The sequence below is a fragment of the Fibroporia radiculosa genome (assembly GCF_000313525.1).
Source record: "Fibroporia radiculosa TFFH 294 genomic supercontigs, scaffold1521, whole genome shotgun sequence".
NCBI classification, from domain to species: domain Eukaryota; kingdom Fungi; phylum Basidiomycota; class Agaricomycetes; order Polyporales; family Fibroporiaceae; genus Fibroporia; species Fibroporia radiculosa.
Window position 1 is genome coordinate 89,437 of NW_012133307.1, and position 17,175 is coordinate 106,611.

Here is a 17,175-nt window from a genome sequence, read left to right on the forward strand (position 1 = left end):
ACAGAACCACCATCGGGCGCGGACGCGGCGGCGAGCAAAACCTCTCTCTTCGAAGGCAGCACTCAGTACAGTCACTGGCGCTTCTCTCTTGAAGAACTTGCCCAGACACGAGCCTCTTTGAATATTGCTGCCGTCTCTGCCATTCGCGACACCTTTGAAGCGGACTTGGCACGTCGGCCTTGATTATGCTCCTTGCACTCGCACGCTAAAGCATAACGCTCTAGCCAGGATCCTCAAATGGCGTGTCTTTCCTCAATGCCGACGAAGAAAATCTCTTGGTCAAGCTCTACATAGGAAAAATCTCTCAGCTATGTGGACACTTCCGCTTTCCGGAAGAAGTGGAGGCTACCGCCATGTCATATCTGAAAAGATTTTATCTCAAGAATACCGTGATGGATTGGCACCCCAAAAATGTCATGTATGGTTTGCTTTACCTCGCTTGGCAGATGCGCAGCTCTGACTTTCGAGATAACAATGCAGGCTGACCGCACTCTTTCTTGCCACGAAAACCACCAACAATCCAATATCTCTCGAAGCCTATACTTCACACATACCGAAGACGGCACCATCCGACGTTTTAGATCTCGAGTTTCTCGTTGCACAAAGCTTAAGCTTTGACTTTGCGATATGGCATGCACACCGGGCATTGTGGGGCATATGGCTTGATGTTCAGGTGTGTGACAGTCTGTCCAAGCCTTACGTGACACACTTCATTGTGTCTAGTCATTACCAGATGCGCCCATGGACGAATTGAGGGCCGCTTATGACATCGCGCTGAAGCATGTGCGTGCAGCCCGATTGACTGATGCTGAGCTCGTATATACACCCTCCCAAATCGCATTGGCTTGTCTTTCTCTAGCTGCTCCGACCCTAGCATCATCTTGGGCACGATGGAAATTTCCAAATCAGCCGGAACCCCCTGTGCTTGCTGTGCTGGAATCAATCAAGACCATGATAGCGACGCATGGTGTCCCGCCAGACGTGGAGGCTGTGCGCGAGGTGGATCGACGGCTGAAGCTCTGCAAAAACCCGGAGAAAGTGGTGGGGAGTAGCGCGTATCAGAAGAAGCAGGAAGAGGCGGAGCGGAAGGCAGATGAGAAGCGGCGGCGCAAGGCAGCAGAGGTCAGAAAGGCGATGGAGGACGGGGATCCGTTTGGGAGTGAGCTGGTAGGCGGGCTGGACGATGATGATGACGACGACTGATGGATGTGGTCGTCGAGTCGTTGCCTTGATTTAAACTTGAATAAGCTTCACCCTGCTTCGGGCTCTTCTAAATGATTGATACCTGTGTTCGGCGTGTCCCGCCCCAAGAACTGGAAGCCTTGGGTCATGATGCTATCCGGTGTAGCGAGCTGCGGTAGTCAGCTCAATCCAGTTGGATCAGTTTGGATACTTGCACTAGCACGGAAAGTTGCAATGTTGAATGAAGTGCAGACGGAGTTGCCCGGTGTGCACGCGTCTCCCACATAGCTACAGTACTTGTGCCGCCTGGTCTCAGCCGCCAGTGTTCCCCAGTTGCGAGTTCTAACCGCCGTCTCTCGCCCTCACTTGCCTCCTTTAGTTGGTTGTTCCTCATCAGTACCGCACTGGCTCTCTGTTGGGCCGCTGTCTTCGCTCTGATAAGAGTCCTGCTGCGCGCCGCGTCGGTCCCTCCAGGCCGCACTCTCACTTTCAATGTCGCTACATCCTGGACGCCTCTCCTCGGACAGCCTGGATGCCGTCCCTGCATCCTCGAGGTCCCCGCCACCCATGGATTTTGACCAATGGAGTGGCACCCACGAAGCGATAGAGAGCGACGATGAGAGAGATATCCAGGAGGTTGTCCCACATACCCAGGAGCTGACCGTAGATGCTGACAAGGTCAACGACACCGACAAGACGCTCACTATCGAAACTCCTTCACCCACTCATAACATGCAGGAAAGCGTTTCTGATGCGGATGGTGGAAGCGTACGCAGTATGCCCGTCGTCCAGGTCACTGAGCCGTCTAGTCCTGTACCAATGTCGGCCCAGAGTACCAACTCTCGATTCCCGCCCTCACCAAGCACGTCGCTGGCGCCGGCTTCTGCGTTGTCAGGACCTCGTAGGAACCGGAATCGTGCTACTCTTGATGTACGTACTCAACGCACTCGTCCTCTTTTATTTTCATCTTAGCGCTATGATAGACCCGAGCATCCAATCGTCTATCGGGGTTTTTCTCCTCGCTCATTCACCGTCGGGACGCCATACCTGCTACTTCTGCGGATTCAAGCTCTCCAGCTTCACCTATTGCAAACTCCTCCCGGGGATCGTCCCCGGCACCCTCTCGTCCAACCACACCACCGCCAAGGTTGCCACCGCCTTCACTGAAAGATTTAGGTCTTGTACTGTCCTCATTAACGAACCACATCAATCCATCACACGCCAATGGACCCCCTTCCAGCGGTGCATTCCTCAAGCCGCATTATCTACTGTTATGTCATGCGCAAGGATTAGACGTTTTGCCACTCTTGACACCTCCTGCGCCCCAGCCTTATGCACTGATCAGGAGGGTCGCTTTCAAGAGCGTTGTAGTCATGGAACATCGAGGCGTGTTGGTTGCAATTGCCGGGAGGAGAAATGGCGTGCGCGTATATGCATTGGAGGACATCAAGCGTGCAGTAGAGTGGAGAATCGAGGTTGAGGTGAGAAGGGAGCAGGAGCGCTCACGCAGGGAAGAAGCAAAACGCGGACCGGCCAGTTCGATCAGTATAGGTCAGCTACAGTCGGAGCCAAGGGCCTCGGTCGACAGGATGCTTGAGAAGCAGCCCATGACACCCGTGTCTACTGGACCTAGTAAAGCTGCTGCCCGCCGGTCGTCGATTTCTGCGCCACCTGCAAGTCCCACACGAACACCTACGGCGCGGAGACCAAAGACTGCCGAAGGTGTACCACCCACTCCCTCAGAACCTACCCCTGTAGGTCCGCCTCCTGCATATACAAGCTCCTTGCCATCTCGTGAACCCGAGGCTCCTGCAGCACCGTTTGCGTCATCACGGCCTCGCGCTACTTCACTCAGCGACGTCCTGCAAGGTACGCTGAGCAGACGTCAGACAGGTGACTTTCGCGTCGAGAGGACAGATGAAGGAGATGAAGATTCAAAGGCTGAGTGGGCTTCGAGCGATGATGAAGCAATCAATGTAGTTGCAGCTCCAAGTGGCAGCCAAGCTTTAGACGAACGAACAAGCTCAATGGCTACTGGATCTGTTGCAGGTTCGACTTCCGACTCGAACCCGCGTATTGAGATCGCTCGCTCCCAGACTGCTTCCTCGATACACCGCCGCAGTCGTCCTGCTAATCTCGATTTGTCTTTGAGTTTGACTAGAGCAAATTCTAGAGCGACTGTTGCTCCTCCGCCGTCCCCTACTCCTACCTTGCTCACTTTACGTCAAGCGCTCACCCTCTTTCCGCAGAATAATCCAAATTCGACCACGACGGGGGTGTCCAACAACGGTACAGACATGGATGTTGATCCGGATGAAGACGATGACGGCGATATCGATCCTTCATCACCTACAACTCCCACTCGACAACGCATTTCTCTTGCTGAGGCTTTGATGGAGAGTCGCCTGCCGGAATTACCGCCAGCTGGTTCGCGACGTCCTCAGGAACCCATCCTTCTTGGATCCGGGATTGTACAGGAAGATGGTCAACTCAGCAGTCCGAGAACATCGGAATCTAGTACGGCACACACGAGGAGAAGCACAGGCGAACAGTCGAGCCGGAGGCGGAGGCGATGGTCAGTCTTGGATGGTATTTTCTCTCATTCGCCAACTAGCTCCCAGTCGTCGATCCCTGCTGTTCGAGAAGGGATGGGAATGAATCGCGTCGCATCGCCGATGGAAAGCGAGGACACACATGCGGAGAGACTCAGTGAAGCGACCCACTCGACTTCCCTTCTGTCTCGGTCGCAGTCGAGTCGCATAGCGCAATCGGAGTCCACTGCGACCGTCCGAGCTCCCCCGCCTACTCGACCGTCGACGTCGCCAGGCATCGGAGCACAGACCCAGCAGGCACGAGATCGCGCTGCCACATTAGCAGCTATAGGCAATGGACGTCCACCTCCCGGAGCAACACCTACTTCATCAGCTCGTTTCCTGCCGCGAATCATCACTAGTGCTTTTCAGTCTCGCCGTTCCGATGACTTGCCTGCGCTTCCGCGTGTGGGCGAGGCCGACTCCCGAAAGTCAAGTGGACTGCCTCCCCCGCCACAGGCCCCTGCGCCCAAGCTCGAGTATGCGAAATTACCTGGCACGAAAGGCGCTGTGCTCATCAAAGCAGTGGAAACCGCAAAGAAGAGGTACGTTCGTAACCATATGGCTGGATCATTTGTCTGTATGCTGATTGTCATCACAGCTTCCTTGCCATTCTCTGTGGTGAAAACGGGGAGAAGGTGGAGCTGTTCGCCGGCACTTACCGCACTGCTCTCCAGCTGTCTCGCACGTTCATCCTACCTGACTCGCCAAAATCTCTTGAGTTACAGCTGCAGGGAGATGACTTGGTTGAGGTATTTCTGGTTTTCACTCAGAATGTCTTCGGCCTGGAGCCAGCTACTGTACGGGTTCGTGAGGTCAGAATAGGCAGAGCGGAGCGGCGGGCAGCGCGACGTCGAGCACGTGGTAATAGGCCTGATCAGCCAGGTGAAGGCGAAGGCGAGAGTGCTACGGCGGATGATGATACTGCTGTAAATGTCACGGTTGTATCGGCGCCGTCGACTTCTACCGCGGATGAAGGTACTCAGAGGAGCCCGTTGCCAGCGTCTTCTGGACCGTCTCAGTCACCCAATGCCTCTCAGGCACACTTGGGCACACTCAGTGCAAGTAACTCGAGTGAAGAATTGGCGAGTCTTGCTGCTGCGCAAAATACACCCTATACAACGTTCCAACAACTAGCTTTTGCACCAAACTTCCCTTTGGCTACTATATCGGACGAGTATATCATTCCTCCCACTTACATGTCATTTCTGGAATATAGGAACGCTCACGAACCTGAAGTCAACGGAGATACCAACGTAGATCTTTCACAAGTACAGTTTTCTCCACCTGGTCTCCCCGTCCCAGCTCCTTCCCCACCCTCCCGGTGGCTCTATCGAGACCCTAAGGGGAATATCCATGGTGGGTTTGTTTAGTATTAAAAAACTGCATCATGATATTGACCGTGTTTTTCAAGGCCCCTGGAAGGCGTCTCTTATGCAGGCTTGGTATAGAGACGCCCTTCTTCCTCCGGACCTACCTGTTCGGAGGGAGGAGGGCTCGGAGTACATTCTCCTCAGGGATCTGAGGCTGCAGTGTGTCGACCCGACACATCCTTTTAGAACGGCAGCTTCTGCCTCGACTCCGAGCCAATTGCCGGTCTCAGTTGCAGATGCTACCAAGCCCCTCCTATCTCCCACATCTCTCCTCGCGCAACCCAGACAATTTGGACCCCCGGCGCTTTTTTACTCTTCGCGAGGTGGCCATAGTACGAGCATAGTTGACGCTCGAGGTAGGTCAGTGCTGAAAGGGCGCTTCATGTGGACCTCTGATGAAGAGGATGAGTATCGGTCGGTTCCGGTCAGACTTGGGGATGTTAAACGTTTAGAAGCATTCGATATGGACGATCGGGCGGTACTCGTCGCTCTGCGGCAAGGCGGTCTTGAAGTAGTTGACTTCGGTGACGCGCTACTTCGTCCTGGCGATCATTCGCGTCCCATCTACCCACATTTCCAGCCCCCAGTGTCCAGTATCAGTAGGCGGGGTCCGTTCGTGTGGAGAATTGGGACACCTTTGTCATTGCATCCACCTGTTTCATCTATGCCTATCGCGACATCGGGAGCGAAGTCTGCCATTGTGCATCGCAAGAAGACTAGCACAGGACCTGCTAAATCGCCTCGATCCGACTATGCGCATGCTGGTGATATCGACCCCGACCGTATCTCGGACGAAGTTCTGTTCTTGGGCAGGCAGAACGATGAAATATACCTGTGTGAGAGGAGGATTGGCTCTTTTCGGATATTGAAGTTGTCGCCTCACGCATCTTCGCCTCCATTTTGACTCCACTCATGTTGTATTCTAGACAATCTGGATCACCCCTCACAGATACCACTCATACATGCCCTATTTCGTCGCATCGGTTTCTTACTATTCTTCCATGGCATGTTTGACATGACAGAACACCAAAGCTATCATATTATTATTTACCTAAGAATCCATTTTTATGATTGTGTAGGTACATGCATAATTATCATGTCATTATATCTGCGAGGTATAGTATAGATAAAAATGCACACGAAATTTTTATTCTTGAGCATCCGGCACGGCCTTCGTCTGTTTGGCTGTGCGAACCCAAGCGTCGACGACTCCCTTCTGAATCTGCCGTCCATGTTCAGAAAGCATATGACGTCGGAGGTCATACGCTCGGCTGAATACATATTGACAGATCGTGTTGGAACCCGAAGGAGCGTCGGATGCGTAGTCTGGCCAACTTGGGTAGGGGCATCGGAGGGAATTTGCGTTGCTCAGCAGCGTTTGAGAGCGAATAGCGTATGCGTTTCCAGTTATGAAATCAATACCGGACGGTGATTCCATGAGAGCATCAGAATCTCCACTTTCCTCATCGGAGTCGCTGCGATCTTCATTAGAGTGGGGAAGAGCATGAACCTTCGCGACATGTCGTTGTAGGAGATGCTTGTAGCCAAACGCACGTTGACAGTCGGAATCGGGACAGATGAAATCCCGACGACCAAGGTGAGTAACACTATGATGCGTCGTGAGAGCCTTCTTCTGCGGACGGTGACCAGACTTGTTAGTAACCCAACAAGATTCGACTCGCATGAACACTCACAGATTTGAAATCTTTTCCACAGGCAGGCTCTGGGCAAATCCAATCTCTACCGAGCTCACCGCCTCTACGACGCTTTCGCGGTCGCTCTGCGTCTTCATCGCCAGAATTTACCATTGCGGATTCTAGGTCTACTTCCAAATTCCGTTCGGCATGAATTTTGAGATGTGCTCGAAGGCCCTTTTGTGCTGTGAACGTCTTTCCTTTACAGGAAGGGTGAGGGCAAGTCGGAGGATGCGCTGTACGAATGTGGTGCTGCAGGGCAGACCAAGTCGAAAAATATCCGGTCCCTGTCTCTGCCCGTGCCCCTGATTCAGGAAGACAGGATTCATGAACGCAAGTATAGCGCTTCTCTGTGGAACATACAATATTGGGCTAGATATTTGGTACAGATAACAGCAACAATCACCATCATGAGTTTTGACATGGGCGCGCAGTTTTTGATTCGTGGTGAAAGACTTGGTGCATCCAGAGTGCTGGCAGCGGTATGGCTTTGTCCCTGGGGGGCAGTGAGCAGTACAGATGTGCTCACGCAATTGATAGTGTTTTGAAAATGCAGCTTCACATAACACCTCGGTGCACTGTGATTACAGCTGAAGACAGCCGAGAATATGTTGTAGCAAAAGGACGCACCCTGAACAAGGTTTCTGCAGAGTGTGATTTCTCGTGAGCGCGCAGGTGTTGGGACGTCCAGAATCGCTTGCTGCAACCGGATTCATTACATCTAAACGGCTTGCTATCTTCCGGTAGGTGCGTACGCGAATGTGCCTGCAAATGACATTCGCGGAAATACGTCTTTTCGCATACGGCACATTTAAATGGTCGCTAGTGACCTAGAATAAGAATACCATCAATTGTGCGTATTATGAGTGAACGTACATCTCCAGTATGTGACCGCTCATGTTCAGCGAGGCGCGAAGGCTTAGAGTACGCTTTCTCGCAACCTGGTTGAGTGCATGTATACCGCTGTGATCTCTTCGCACTATCCTTCGATAGATTCACAGCTGGCTCGTAGTCTGATTCGGATTGTGAGCGGCCATGACAAGGAGATGGAGAGGAGGAGATTCGAAGTAGTAATGGCTCGGGTGCTCTTTTTCGTTTGCGAAGGACTACTGTGGTCGTAGACGACAGGACATCCGTTGCCATTGTGGGTGTGCAGAGATTACTGACAAGTGCAGTTGTCTCCCTGTAGGCAGACTTTTGAATAGAGACCTATGGGAGTGGCAGCATTCTAAGAGCGTAAGCATCACACGATCGACGCTACGCGCCAGGCTTGTGTTACAGGCGACTCGGATTCGTGGTTTCCGAATCTTCGCCACCAACTGACACGACGGGTGCGGCCAGCCTCGCTGAGAAATTACAGCCATGATGTCTGCTCGTATGTCTGAGGACCGCGAAAGCCTGTTCACTAAATGCTCTATTTTCTGCAAATGGTAAGTACTCAATTCGGCCTGCTGCTTTCATATTGACTGGCAGCACTGGGCCCCGTTCCTACCAGGGAAATCAACCAAAGACCGCATGATGGATTTGACCGTCGGCTGAAAATTGTGGCCTTGAACTGAATACTGTGATTTCTCGATCTCTTAGTCGTGGGTGTAATGTACGGTCAGCCTAACTCCACCAATGTCAGCCTGCTGGTAGCACTTCTGGCAAAGTCCAAATCGTCAGAGCTTTCTCTATAATCTTTTCTGGCAGGCTGGACTTGCAAAACTTCATATAGCTTCCCTTATACTGTGTTTCTGCCAGTAGTATCGGACGATATCCACCGGCCTACGCAGTATGAAGCGGTTAGCTTTCTCGGAACTACTACACCTGTGCCTACTTCTGTCAAGTGGGCTATCAGCAGTGCTTGGTACGTGCTACTCTCGTAGTATCTATATATTTAACCGATTTTACATTCATACAGCCGATTCAAACGACTGGGTCAACGTTGACTACGTGATAAAACAAATTGGCGGAGACGCGTCCAGCGACACTGCCAGTGCGCGACAAGCTATCATCAACAGTGCGAGCAGCTCCGCAAAATCCGGACCGTGGAGTGCGTCATTTATTTTTCGACTCAAAACTTTGTTTCAGACGCTCTACTTTCTAGCTGTTGTTGACAAAGGTAGTGTCCAGCCTCCCAGCGGCGATCCTCGCGATTACCTCAGCTGGGCCCCGTAGTGCGTCTCAATACTGCTATATTTTTCGAATCAGTGAGCTGACTATTCTAATTTAATGGTCAGCCATTGGCCAAACTGTAACTGGTGCACTAAAGGCACCACTCACTTATCCAACCCTGGATCAAATGGTCCCGACGATGGCTCTGGAGATGGCACTGAGGACGGTGCAGGGGACGATGGTTCCAATTCAGACTCTGGCCCTGACTCAGATCCGTACGATGACGGTGGCGACTCCGAAGACGATGGAGGGATTCTCATCGTAATCCGTGATCATGGATCTGTTGTTTCCACACGTACGCATGGAATATATGGGCCCCATCGGAGAATGAGAAAATTTCGTCGCTCTGACCACCTTTTTGAGGCTAGCTCGGCCGCAGATGGCGTCTCAAATGCACACCCACTGTCTGGAAATCATGATATGCATGCACCCGATGGTCTCGAACCTCGTGATAATTTACCCACTGGCTACATTCCGACCTTACCGTCAGGCACTATTCCACCGCTCTCGTATCCAGGTAGCAGCTCTTCGAGCACCGTCGGTACAATTGCTGGAACTCCCGCGCCTGCTGAAGCCCCCGCAAAGACACAATCAAGTCAAGCTTCATGCACACCATCTCCTACCAAGTCTTTAGCTCCAAGCGCCAGTGTGTACTTCCATGTTCTCAACATAAGTTGTGTGCTGATGACAACTCAAACTGAACAGCGTGGACGACCTGTCCCTACGAGGTTCATGATGGGAAGGTCAACCCAGACGTGCGGACCCTACCCGACTCCCCTGCGGTCGTCAGCATGTCACAGTCCGTCCTTTACAACAGCCTGGCTTATGCTATGCAAAAGACTGCTGCGTATTCACAAAATGCCGCAAAGTTCGTTGACGCGTTCTTCCTCTCGTCGACAACCGGGGTGCATCCAAACATGAATTTTGGCCAGATGGTCCGGGGTCCAGGCAAGGACCATCAAGTCGGGACGTTCACGGGAGTCCTGGATTTGCGCGGTCTAGTCAAGGTGGTGAACGGGATACAGTTGCTGAAGGCGGCCGGAAGCCCTGATTGGACTAAAACGAGAGATCAAACGATGACGAGCTGGATGAACCAGTATATCACCTGGCTACAGACAAGTGATATTGGCCAGCAAACAGCATCGAAAGCTAAGTAAGCGCGCTATATGATCCGTGAAATCGTTGCTAAAGACACGATACACAGTAACCATTTCTCGTTCTATGTCAACCAGTTGGCGGCCGCGAAGCTCTATGTTGGAGATACTAAGGGTGCAATTTCGGCCATACAAGGCTATTTTTCAAACCAGTATTTGGATCAGGTTGCTGCGTCAGGCGAGCAGCCTTTCGAAGCCGTACGAACTAGACCATTCCACTATCGGTGCTTCAATCTTGAGGCGATGATCGTGAGTCGCAATTTCCTCCGACAACAAGCTACTGAGCGTTCTCATACGCCGCCAGACGAACGCAAAGATGGGAGACCAGCTGGGCCTCAACTTATGGACTGCCAAATCTAAGTACGGTGCCACAATTCAGACTGCTCTGGACTACGTAATGGGTCTCGATCCTAAAGGCGAGGATGTTTCAGACATCTTCCCCCATGTGGCTGCCGTTGCTGCAGCTTATGGAGATCCAAAGGGAAAGTATGCGGCATTCTTGGAAAAGCAGATTAGCACCTACAAGAATACGCCCTTCTGGTTCTACGACCAGAGCAGTGCTATACCCAACTCGCCTGCGGCGCAGTCTACGCATAAGCGCCAGGTTGACGAACTTGACGACAATCTCGATAGGACAACGTCATTTGTGGCTCGCCCCGAAGAAATGGTACTCGATGTGGTCAACGAGGTTGCACAGATTCCATTCGAATGCCCTGCGGCATTCGCAAATGCGCCAGCAATAGAGGTGGACGACGACATCTGGGTGACCTGTGCCGAGCTCAAGCCGTTGTATGAAATATACACATCGATTAGTTCCAATTCTTCTGCTCCTTCTATGTAATTAGATGAGGGGGTGTCTCTTTATGCATCATGCAGTATCATGCATAGCATTCAGCCAGAATGTTGAGAGATTGGGTTGGCGCGAAACCACATCGGTGCCTGCTGTGGACAAAAGCGGCAGGGCCGCAAACACGCGATAAACAACAGTGCAGACGCCACCGCAGGCCCGCGGTTCTTCGTTATACCACCGCCTCCCAGCCCACACTTTCATACTCTCCGCTACATCCCTTAGACATGGCCGAAGCTGCATCAGGTTCAACGGAGAGGTCTGTGCAGGTCAAGCTTGTCCTCCTAGGTGAGCTTCCCTGCGTCCCTTGCATGATCTAAGCAATACCACTGCACCGCGTGATCCCACTATCTCTCTTCGAGATTCACAGAACTGTTGTCCGTCCCATAATGGGACGTAGAAGGCGACAGTGTCGTAAACGGAGAATTGCAATGCTAACAGTTTCTACTCTCTAGGCGAGGCGGCTGTGGGGAAATCATCCGTTGTGCTCCGCTTCGTAAGTGCTGTGGTTATCTTGCACAGCGGGCGTACTTACGATTGTGCCTGAAGGTGTCCAATGAATTCCAAGCCAACAAGGAGCCAACAATCGGAGCTGCATTCCTCACTCAGAAGTGTCGTTTGGAAGACCGTGTGCTCCGATATGAGATCTGGGATACAGCCGGCCAAGAACGTTTCCACTCCCTGGCCGTATGTTTTTGTTTCGCCCAGTTTATGTGATCCTTTTTGACACTCTCAATCCGCTACTCGTAGCCAATGTACTATCGTAACGCTCAAGCAGCGGTAGTTGTCTACGACGTCACGAAGGCGTCTAGCTTGGAGAAGGCTAAGACGTGGGTAAAGGAGTTGCAAAGACAGGCGAACCCCAACATTGTCATCGCTCTTGCTGGCAACAAGGTTGACCTCGTTCAGCCATCACCATCGGTGTCGGGGTCGCCCGCGACTGAGTCTGAAGATGAGGCCGACGATGCCACAGCCACGCCCGGAGAGAATGCAGGTGCTGCCTCGGAACCAGAAAGCCTGAGGCAAGTACCGAGGGAGGAGGCCGAGGCATATGCGCAGGAGGCTGGCCTGCTTTTCTTCGAGACCAGTGCTAAGACTGGCGAGGGTGTTGTGGAGATCTTCACCGAAATTGGTACGTCACCGACTCCTCCTGGAAATTCCTGGCTTACCTCCGACCGTAATCCTCCAGCTAAGAAGATTCCCATCGAGCAAATCCTTGCTTCATCTCGTGGTGGATCTGGCCGCCCTGGTGGTGCCGGCGGACGGACCGGGAACGCACAAGAGGGTGTCAACCTTGAGGAGAACGCTTCGAAGGGCAAGGATTCTTGTAACTGCTGAGCGCACGGCCGCGCTACGATCGGAGAGTCCCTTGTTATATCTTCTCCGTCACCTTATGTCTGTTATCAGTTGACTGATCTATATGATTCACGTTTCGTAGTACATGTATTTGCTCTTATATTACACCCGGACAGCAGATTCTGCTATTTACTTCGACAGGTCGCGGAAACTACAAGTCTACAAGTAAGGGGTAAGGATACAAGCTAAGATTGCGGGTGGTGTACCAAATCCACGTAAGGAGGGGGACCCGTTCCATGATCTTGCCCTGCTTCGCCGTCAGGTACACGGTATGGAGGTGGTGCATGCCCGTGAGATCCATCTGTGTCGGTCGGAGGTGCGGAAAGGGGATGAGCAATCTGGTCGGCGATTGAGTTACTGGTAAGCCCGTGGGGCTGACCAGGATGTGGACTGGGGGTATGACGGTGCCCTTGCGGGCCTCTGAATGCAGAGTCGATGGATGGGGGAGGATCTGAAGGATCATCCATAGGCGGTGGCGGTGGAGGGGGTCCGTCTTCTATTGTCTCAGCAGAACTCTCCAAGCCTAAAGCAAGGCCTAAGGCTTCGATGGCGGCGTCCGCATTCATGTTCGCGAGCCCTGTCACATCCGTATCCCGACTTGCCATCTCGACCGTTGGAGGGGGTGTGAAAGAGCGGTCCATGTCCGCGTAGCCATCGAATTGTTCCGATGCGGGGAAGCCGAAGAGCGTGCCTTCGCCTTCAAAGGCCCATTCTGAGCCCAGCGACGGGGGTGGGTCGATGGATGGGTCTTCACTCGACGGGACGTAGATCTCCCTTTCAGACTCCTGAAAAGTAGGCAGTCGCGACGACGAAGATGCCTCGAGTTCACTCGAGAAGAACGGCGGAGGCGCCTCGCGCTCCTCGAATGGTGGAGGGGCGCCAGAAAGGAAGCTCGGTCCTGCTTCACCTTCCTCGTATTGAGGAACATCGCAATCGTCCATTCGGACCGTCCTCGTAGGGGGACGATCATGCTTCTTGTGGTACGCATTGTGCATCGATTCCTCTATTTCAGGCAGCGGTGCACTCGGGGGGAGAATCACGATAGGGAAGGAGACGCTGGAAATGTGCTCGGTGCGGCTTGACATGTTCATGAACGCGATTCGGACACGGAGGCGAAATAAGACGGCATGGAGCAGAGTGGTTTGAGTGATAGACGCACACTCGATATCTTCGGAGGTGTAATGTTCTGCGGTCGGGGACAGGTCTTGGGTGGGCAGACCTATGGGAGAATCTGCCACTGAGTGTAAGACGAGTCGAACGCGAAGCGGACGGGTCGGATGCAGACGGCATGATGCTCCAGATAGTGATACAGTTTTCTGCTCTCCACGTACGCCGGAGATGGGCCTAAGACCGACATCTGTCGACGAGGACGGCTGCATGTCAGATTTCTGCACTGCAGAAGAGGATGCATCGTGATGACCGTCCCTCCGAGCACCGCCAGGAGGCATATCGAAGTCGACGTTGGCACCAAAATTGAGGTCGCCTTCCTCCTTGTCCTTGACTTGAACAAGGCGAACCAGTTCTGCTCGGATATTGCGAATCCTAAGGCCATGTTCTACCACCAATTCCCTCCGGGGAACGGGTACGGTCACGTAGATAGGCACAGGCTCGCCAGCCTTGAAAGTGGTCCTCGGTACTTCGATAGAAATATGGGTAGGGTCTTCTAGGGTCCTCTTCACGGGAGAGATGGGACACGCATGCTGGTGTGACGAATACCGGCGTGTATGTACCACGACCGATTTCGACAACGCGGGCGACACACTGCCCGGAGCATACACGCGTGCAGTGAGGGTGTGGCTGAGCGAGGAGCGGGACGTGTGTATGCACTGGGGAGTGTCCAGGGGGAGTGGTATGGCGAAGAGGAAGCTCGATCGCAACGACGGTCCCTCGGAACTGGAGGAGTGAAGGGTCGCCTGCGAAGCGCTGAGTTCAATTTCGGTCTCAAAAGCCGTCTCCACCGTACGGAGAGACATGATCCTAAGACATATGCCTGCTGTTAGTCGTGCCATTTGGCTGAATGTGGGCAGGACAACGAACACTTTCTCCCAGCGGAAGCTGTCCGCACTCTTCAGCTGCAACTCGCCCTCGATCGCCGCCCGCTCGCCATTGGCACCCAGATAGCCTCTCTGGAAGCTGACATCGTTTCCGATAGGGATAATAATGATTTCTGGCTCGATGGCTGGTGCTGGTCTGTGGTCGGGGAAATCGTGCGGCAGCCCGAGCGAGTAAGTAGGCGGTGGTTCCGAAGACATTGTGATCGTAGAAAGCAGAGCGCAGAGTTACATGTTTGGTGAGGTTACCCAAGGCGCCATGGCCGTCCTCGAACAGGAGCCACGGCTGTGCGGGCTAGATGGATTGAGGATCGAGGTCATCATTTCCTAACGCCGAGTGGCTTTGAAATGCTCTTGGCCAGTGACAGCGGCTCAGCGCCCAATATTTGCTCAGCCTCACTTGTTTTCACGTCGCGCTCAATTGACAGACTGTACATTGCTCGGACCACGTTGGCGTCCATAGTACACGGAAAACAGAAATACGAGAACACTCAGGGCACCAACGCTATGAATGACCCGTGGAAATATTACAGCCAGATGGGTCAACGCCGAGATCTTGACAAATGATCCTACGAGTTCAAACACATAGATGCATATGCCCACTACTTATGGGAGGAATCCGCAGGACGACGATTGAGGTATCGGTTTGACCTCAGGGTACCGTGTAGTACGGCGGATACAAGAGCATAGTGCCTCGGAACGACAACTCAGATTATGGAACGCTATAGTTACATACAGATTTCTTGCAAAGGGATATACAGAGTATATGACTTGCAAGGATATCCCATCAGCATCACAACATACCACAAAGCAACCAACACATCAAAAGATGTTGACAAATTGCAAAGACAGCTGGTGATAAGAATGAGATGCAAGGTGTCTCCTGGAGCATCAAGGGCACCAACTCCCACAAGAACAAAGTCGTTCAAGGGGGAAGAGCCGGACAGGAATCATTAAGCTCAATATTGGCTGCATATTGACCTCGTACAGCCATCGGAAAGGCAGACAAGGCTTCGAAAGAGCCTGACACGGACGAGAGCACACGGAAAAACAAGGGCTCTTGAGCAAATTCCGAAATATATTGTGTCTGATTGATCAGAATATCGAAGATACAGCCTCGATACGTCCGACTCACTGGATTTACGCATGCAAGTCAGATAAATGTCTCCCATGGTATGAACTTGCACTGAGATGGCCACTGGGTGAGGTAGACCAACGAAGAATAAAGTGGGTGGGCAATAGCTGTTGGCTTCAAATTGACCTCGTAAAACCATGGAACGGTTTAGGAGGCTTCGATAGAGCCATGGGCGACTTGGGGATCGAACAGGGGGCATTTCCAGCACGGCGATTGGGTATTTTGCTATGATACAATGACATACATGGGTGGTACTCAAAAACCTGGACCGAATGATTGGTATGCAGCGAACGAGAAGCACGCATGAGACTCACAACATTGGCAGTCGAATGGACAAAGGGGAGTATCTGGGATGGAGAGGTGAGATGACGTGAGAAGCAGTGGGCCAAGATGCCTACCGCCGCCCTGGTCGTTGATGCCGAGTTCGTCCTCTTTGTATATGGCAAAGCCCTCCTCGGTCTTTCGCCCTGGGAGGGTAGGGTGTGCAAGAAGGAAAGATACACGCGGACGGTGACATACTAGGGCCGGTGCCTCTAGAATCGCGGAAACGCTCCACATCGTCTGTTGCGAGCCTGCCCTTCTTTCTTGCGGGGCCGCTGTCAGAAGGCGGCCGGGGGTTGGACTTACGGCTTTGCTTCGACGGCACGGGGGTCACAGGGATGGAAGGGTCGAGGACAGTCTCTGGATGGCGATGTTTTTTGAGCGACGACGCATCATCTTCGGGGTCGGACTGAGCCGCGGGACCACGCTTGCGCTTTGGGGGACGTTTTGGTTTTTTGGAGGTGGAGGTGGAGGTGGAGGTGGAGGGGGACGGGTGTGTGGGGGCGGGCGTGCGTTTGGAGGCGAAGATGGCGTCGATTTCAGAGGGGGGCATGAGGGTAGGAGAGAAAGAAAGAAATTGTGAAGAAAGCGCGGGAAGGCGCCTCGGCTAAAAGAAGCGGATGGGCGTCGGCGTGGCTGGGCGGGGGCGACGCTGGGCTGAGCAGCCTGAGACGGCGACCGACTCGCGACCGACGACCTCGCCCGCCCATCCGATGTGCGTACATTCGTTGTCCCCGTCTGAGCGGGTGCCGACGACGTTGATTGCAGGCAGCAAGACGGCGGCCTGGGTTCGTTCCCGCCGCTGGACGCGTACGCGGCAAAGCAAATGGCGCTGCTGCAGGCCACGAGTCTCGCAAAGGCCGGAAACCTCTCTGCGCCAGGCGGAACTTCGGTCCCTTATTTCGGCGGATTGCCCGTCCGCCGCCCAGATCTCCAGGGCCTCCCCCCGGAGTCCTCCCCGCCACAGCCCGCCCACGTCTGTTCTCTCCTCTCCTCCATGTCCCTCCCCGCTCACCCCCTCCTCCACAGCCCGCCATGGCCCACCCATCCCTCTCCCCCCAGCAGCACCTCCAGCTCCAGCAGAAACGCCGCCAGTTCCTCCAGGGCCTCGCCAGCATCCACTCTCGCTCTCACCCCCTCCCCCCCGACCTCGTAGGTGTCCCTTACCCGCCAACCTACGACCCCAATGCGTCCCCCTGGAAAGCCCTCGACATATCTCGCTCCGACGTCGGCTACATTCGCATAGCAGGCAAAGACGTCGACCTCTACAGGCTCTGGGCAATGGTCTTGCAGGGCGGCGGCGGAAACAAGGTG

The 17,175-nt window shown here is 53.5% G+C and overlaps 7 protein-coding genes across 7 annotated transcripts; 4 read left to right on the forward strand and 3 right to left on the reverse strand.

Annotated features, from left to right (window-relative positions):
* Positions 1–353: 353 nt before the first annotated feature.
* FIBRA_02963 (uncharacterized protein) lies at positions 354–1,203 on the forward strand (the record flags this gene model as incomplete). The annotated part of the gene is made up of 3 exons (XM_012324810.1): positions 354–418; positions 481–673; positions 724–1,203. 3 exons carry the CDS (start codon positions 354–356, stop codon positions 1,201–1,203), a joined length of 738 nt encoding a protein of 245 aa, XP_012180200.1.
* Positions 1,204–1,674: 471 nt separating this feature from the next.
* FIBRA_02964 (uncharacterized protein) lies at positions 1,675–6,050 on the forward strand (the record flags this gene model as incomplete). Its single annotated transcript, XM_012324811.1, has 4 exons — positions 1,675–2,112; positions 2,166–4,318; positions 4,375–5,132; positions 5,188–6,050. 4 exons carry the CDS (start codon positions 1,675–1,677, stop codon positions 6,048–6,050), a joined length of 4,212 nt encoding a protein of 1,403 aa, XP_012180201.1.
* Positions 6,051–6,293: 243 nt separating this feature from the next.
* Positions 6,294–7,264, reverse strand: FIBRA_02965 (uncharacterized protein; the record flags this gene model as incomplete). The annotated part of the gene is made up of 3 exons (XM_012324812.1): positions 6,294–6,779; positions 6,841–7,145; positions 7,204–7,264. 3 exons carry the CDS (start codon positions 7,262–7,264, stop codon positions 6,294–6,296), a joined length of 852 nt encoding a protein of 283 aa, XP_012180202.1.
* A 1,352-nt stretch (positions 7,265–8,616) lies between these two features.
* FIBRA_02966 (uncharacterized protein) lies at positions 8,617–10,992 on the forward strand (the record flags this gene model as incomplete). Its single annotated transcript, XM_012324813.1, has 7 exons — positions 8,617–8,689; positions 8,744–8,875; positions 8,930–8,999; positions 9,063–9,643; positions 9,703–10,150; positions 10,202–10,400; positions 10,456–10,992. The coding sequence occupies 7 exons, from the start codon at positions 8,617–8,619 to the stop codon at positions 10,990–10,992; spliced, it is 2,040 nt and encodes a 679-aa protein (XP_012180203.1).
* Positions 10,993–11,225: 233 nt separating this feature from the next.
* FIBRA_02967 (uncharacterized protein) lies at positions 11,226–12,336 on the forward strand (the record flags this gene model as incomplete). Its single annotated transcript, XM_012324814.1, has 4 exons — positions 11,226–11,286; positions 11,454–11,494; positions 11,548–11,685; positions 11,749–12,336. 4 exons carry the CDS (start codon positions 11,226–11,228, stop codon positions 12,334–12,336), a joined length of 828 nt encoding a protein of 275 aa, XP_012180204.1.
* Positions 12,337–12,539: 203 nt separating this feature from the next.
* FIBRA_02968 (uncharacterized protein) lies at positions 12,540–14,606 on the reverse strand (the record flags this gene model as incomplete). Its single annotated transcript, XM_012324815.1, has 1 exon — positions 12,540–14,606. One exon carries the CDS (start codon positions 14,604–14,606, stop codon positions 12,540–12,542), a length of 2,067 nt encoding a protein of 688 aa, XP_012180205.1.
* Positions 14,607–15,795: 1,189 nt separating this feature from the next.
* Positions 15,796–16,414, reverse strand: FIBRA_02969 (uncharacterized protein; the record flags this gene model as incomplete). The annotated part of the gene is made up of 3 exons (XM_012324816.1): positions 15,796–15,887; positions 15,939–16,007; positions 16,060–16,414. The coding sequence occupies 3 exons, from the start codon at positions 16,412–16,414 to the stop codon at positions 15,796–15,798; spliced, it is 516 nt and encodes a 171-aa protein (XP_012180206.1).
* Between the last annotated feature and the right edge of the window lie 761 nt (positions 16,415–17,175).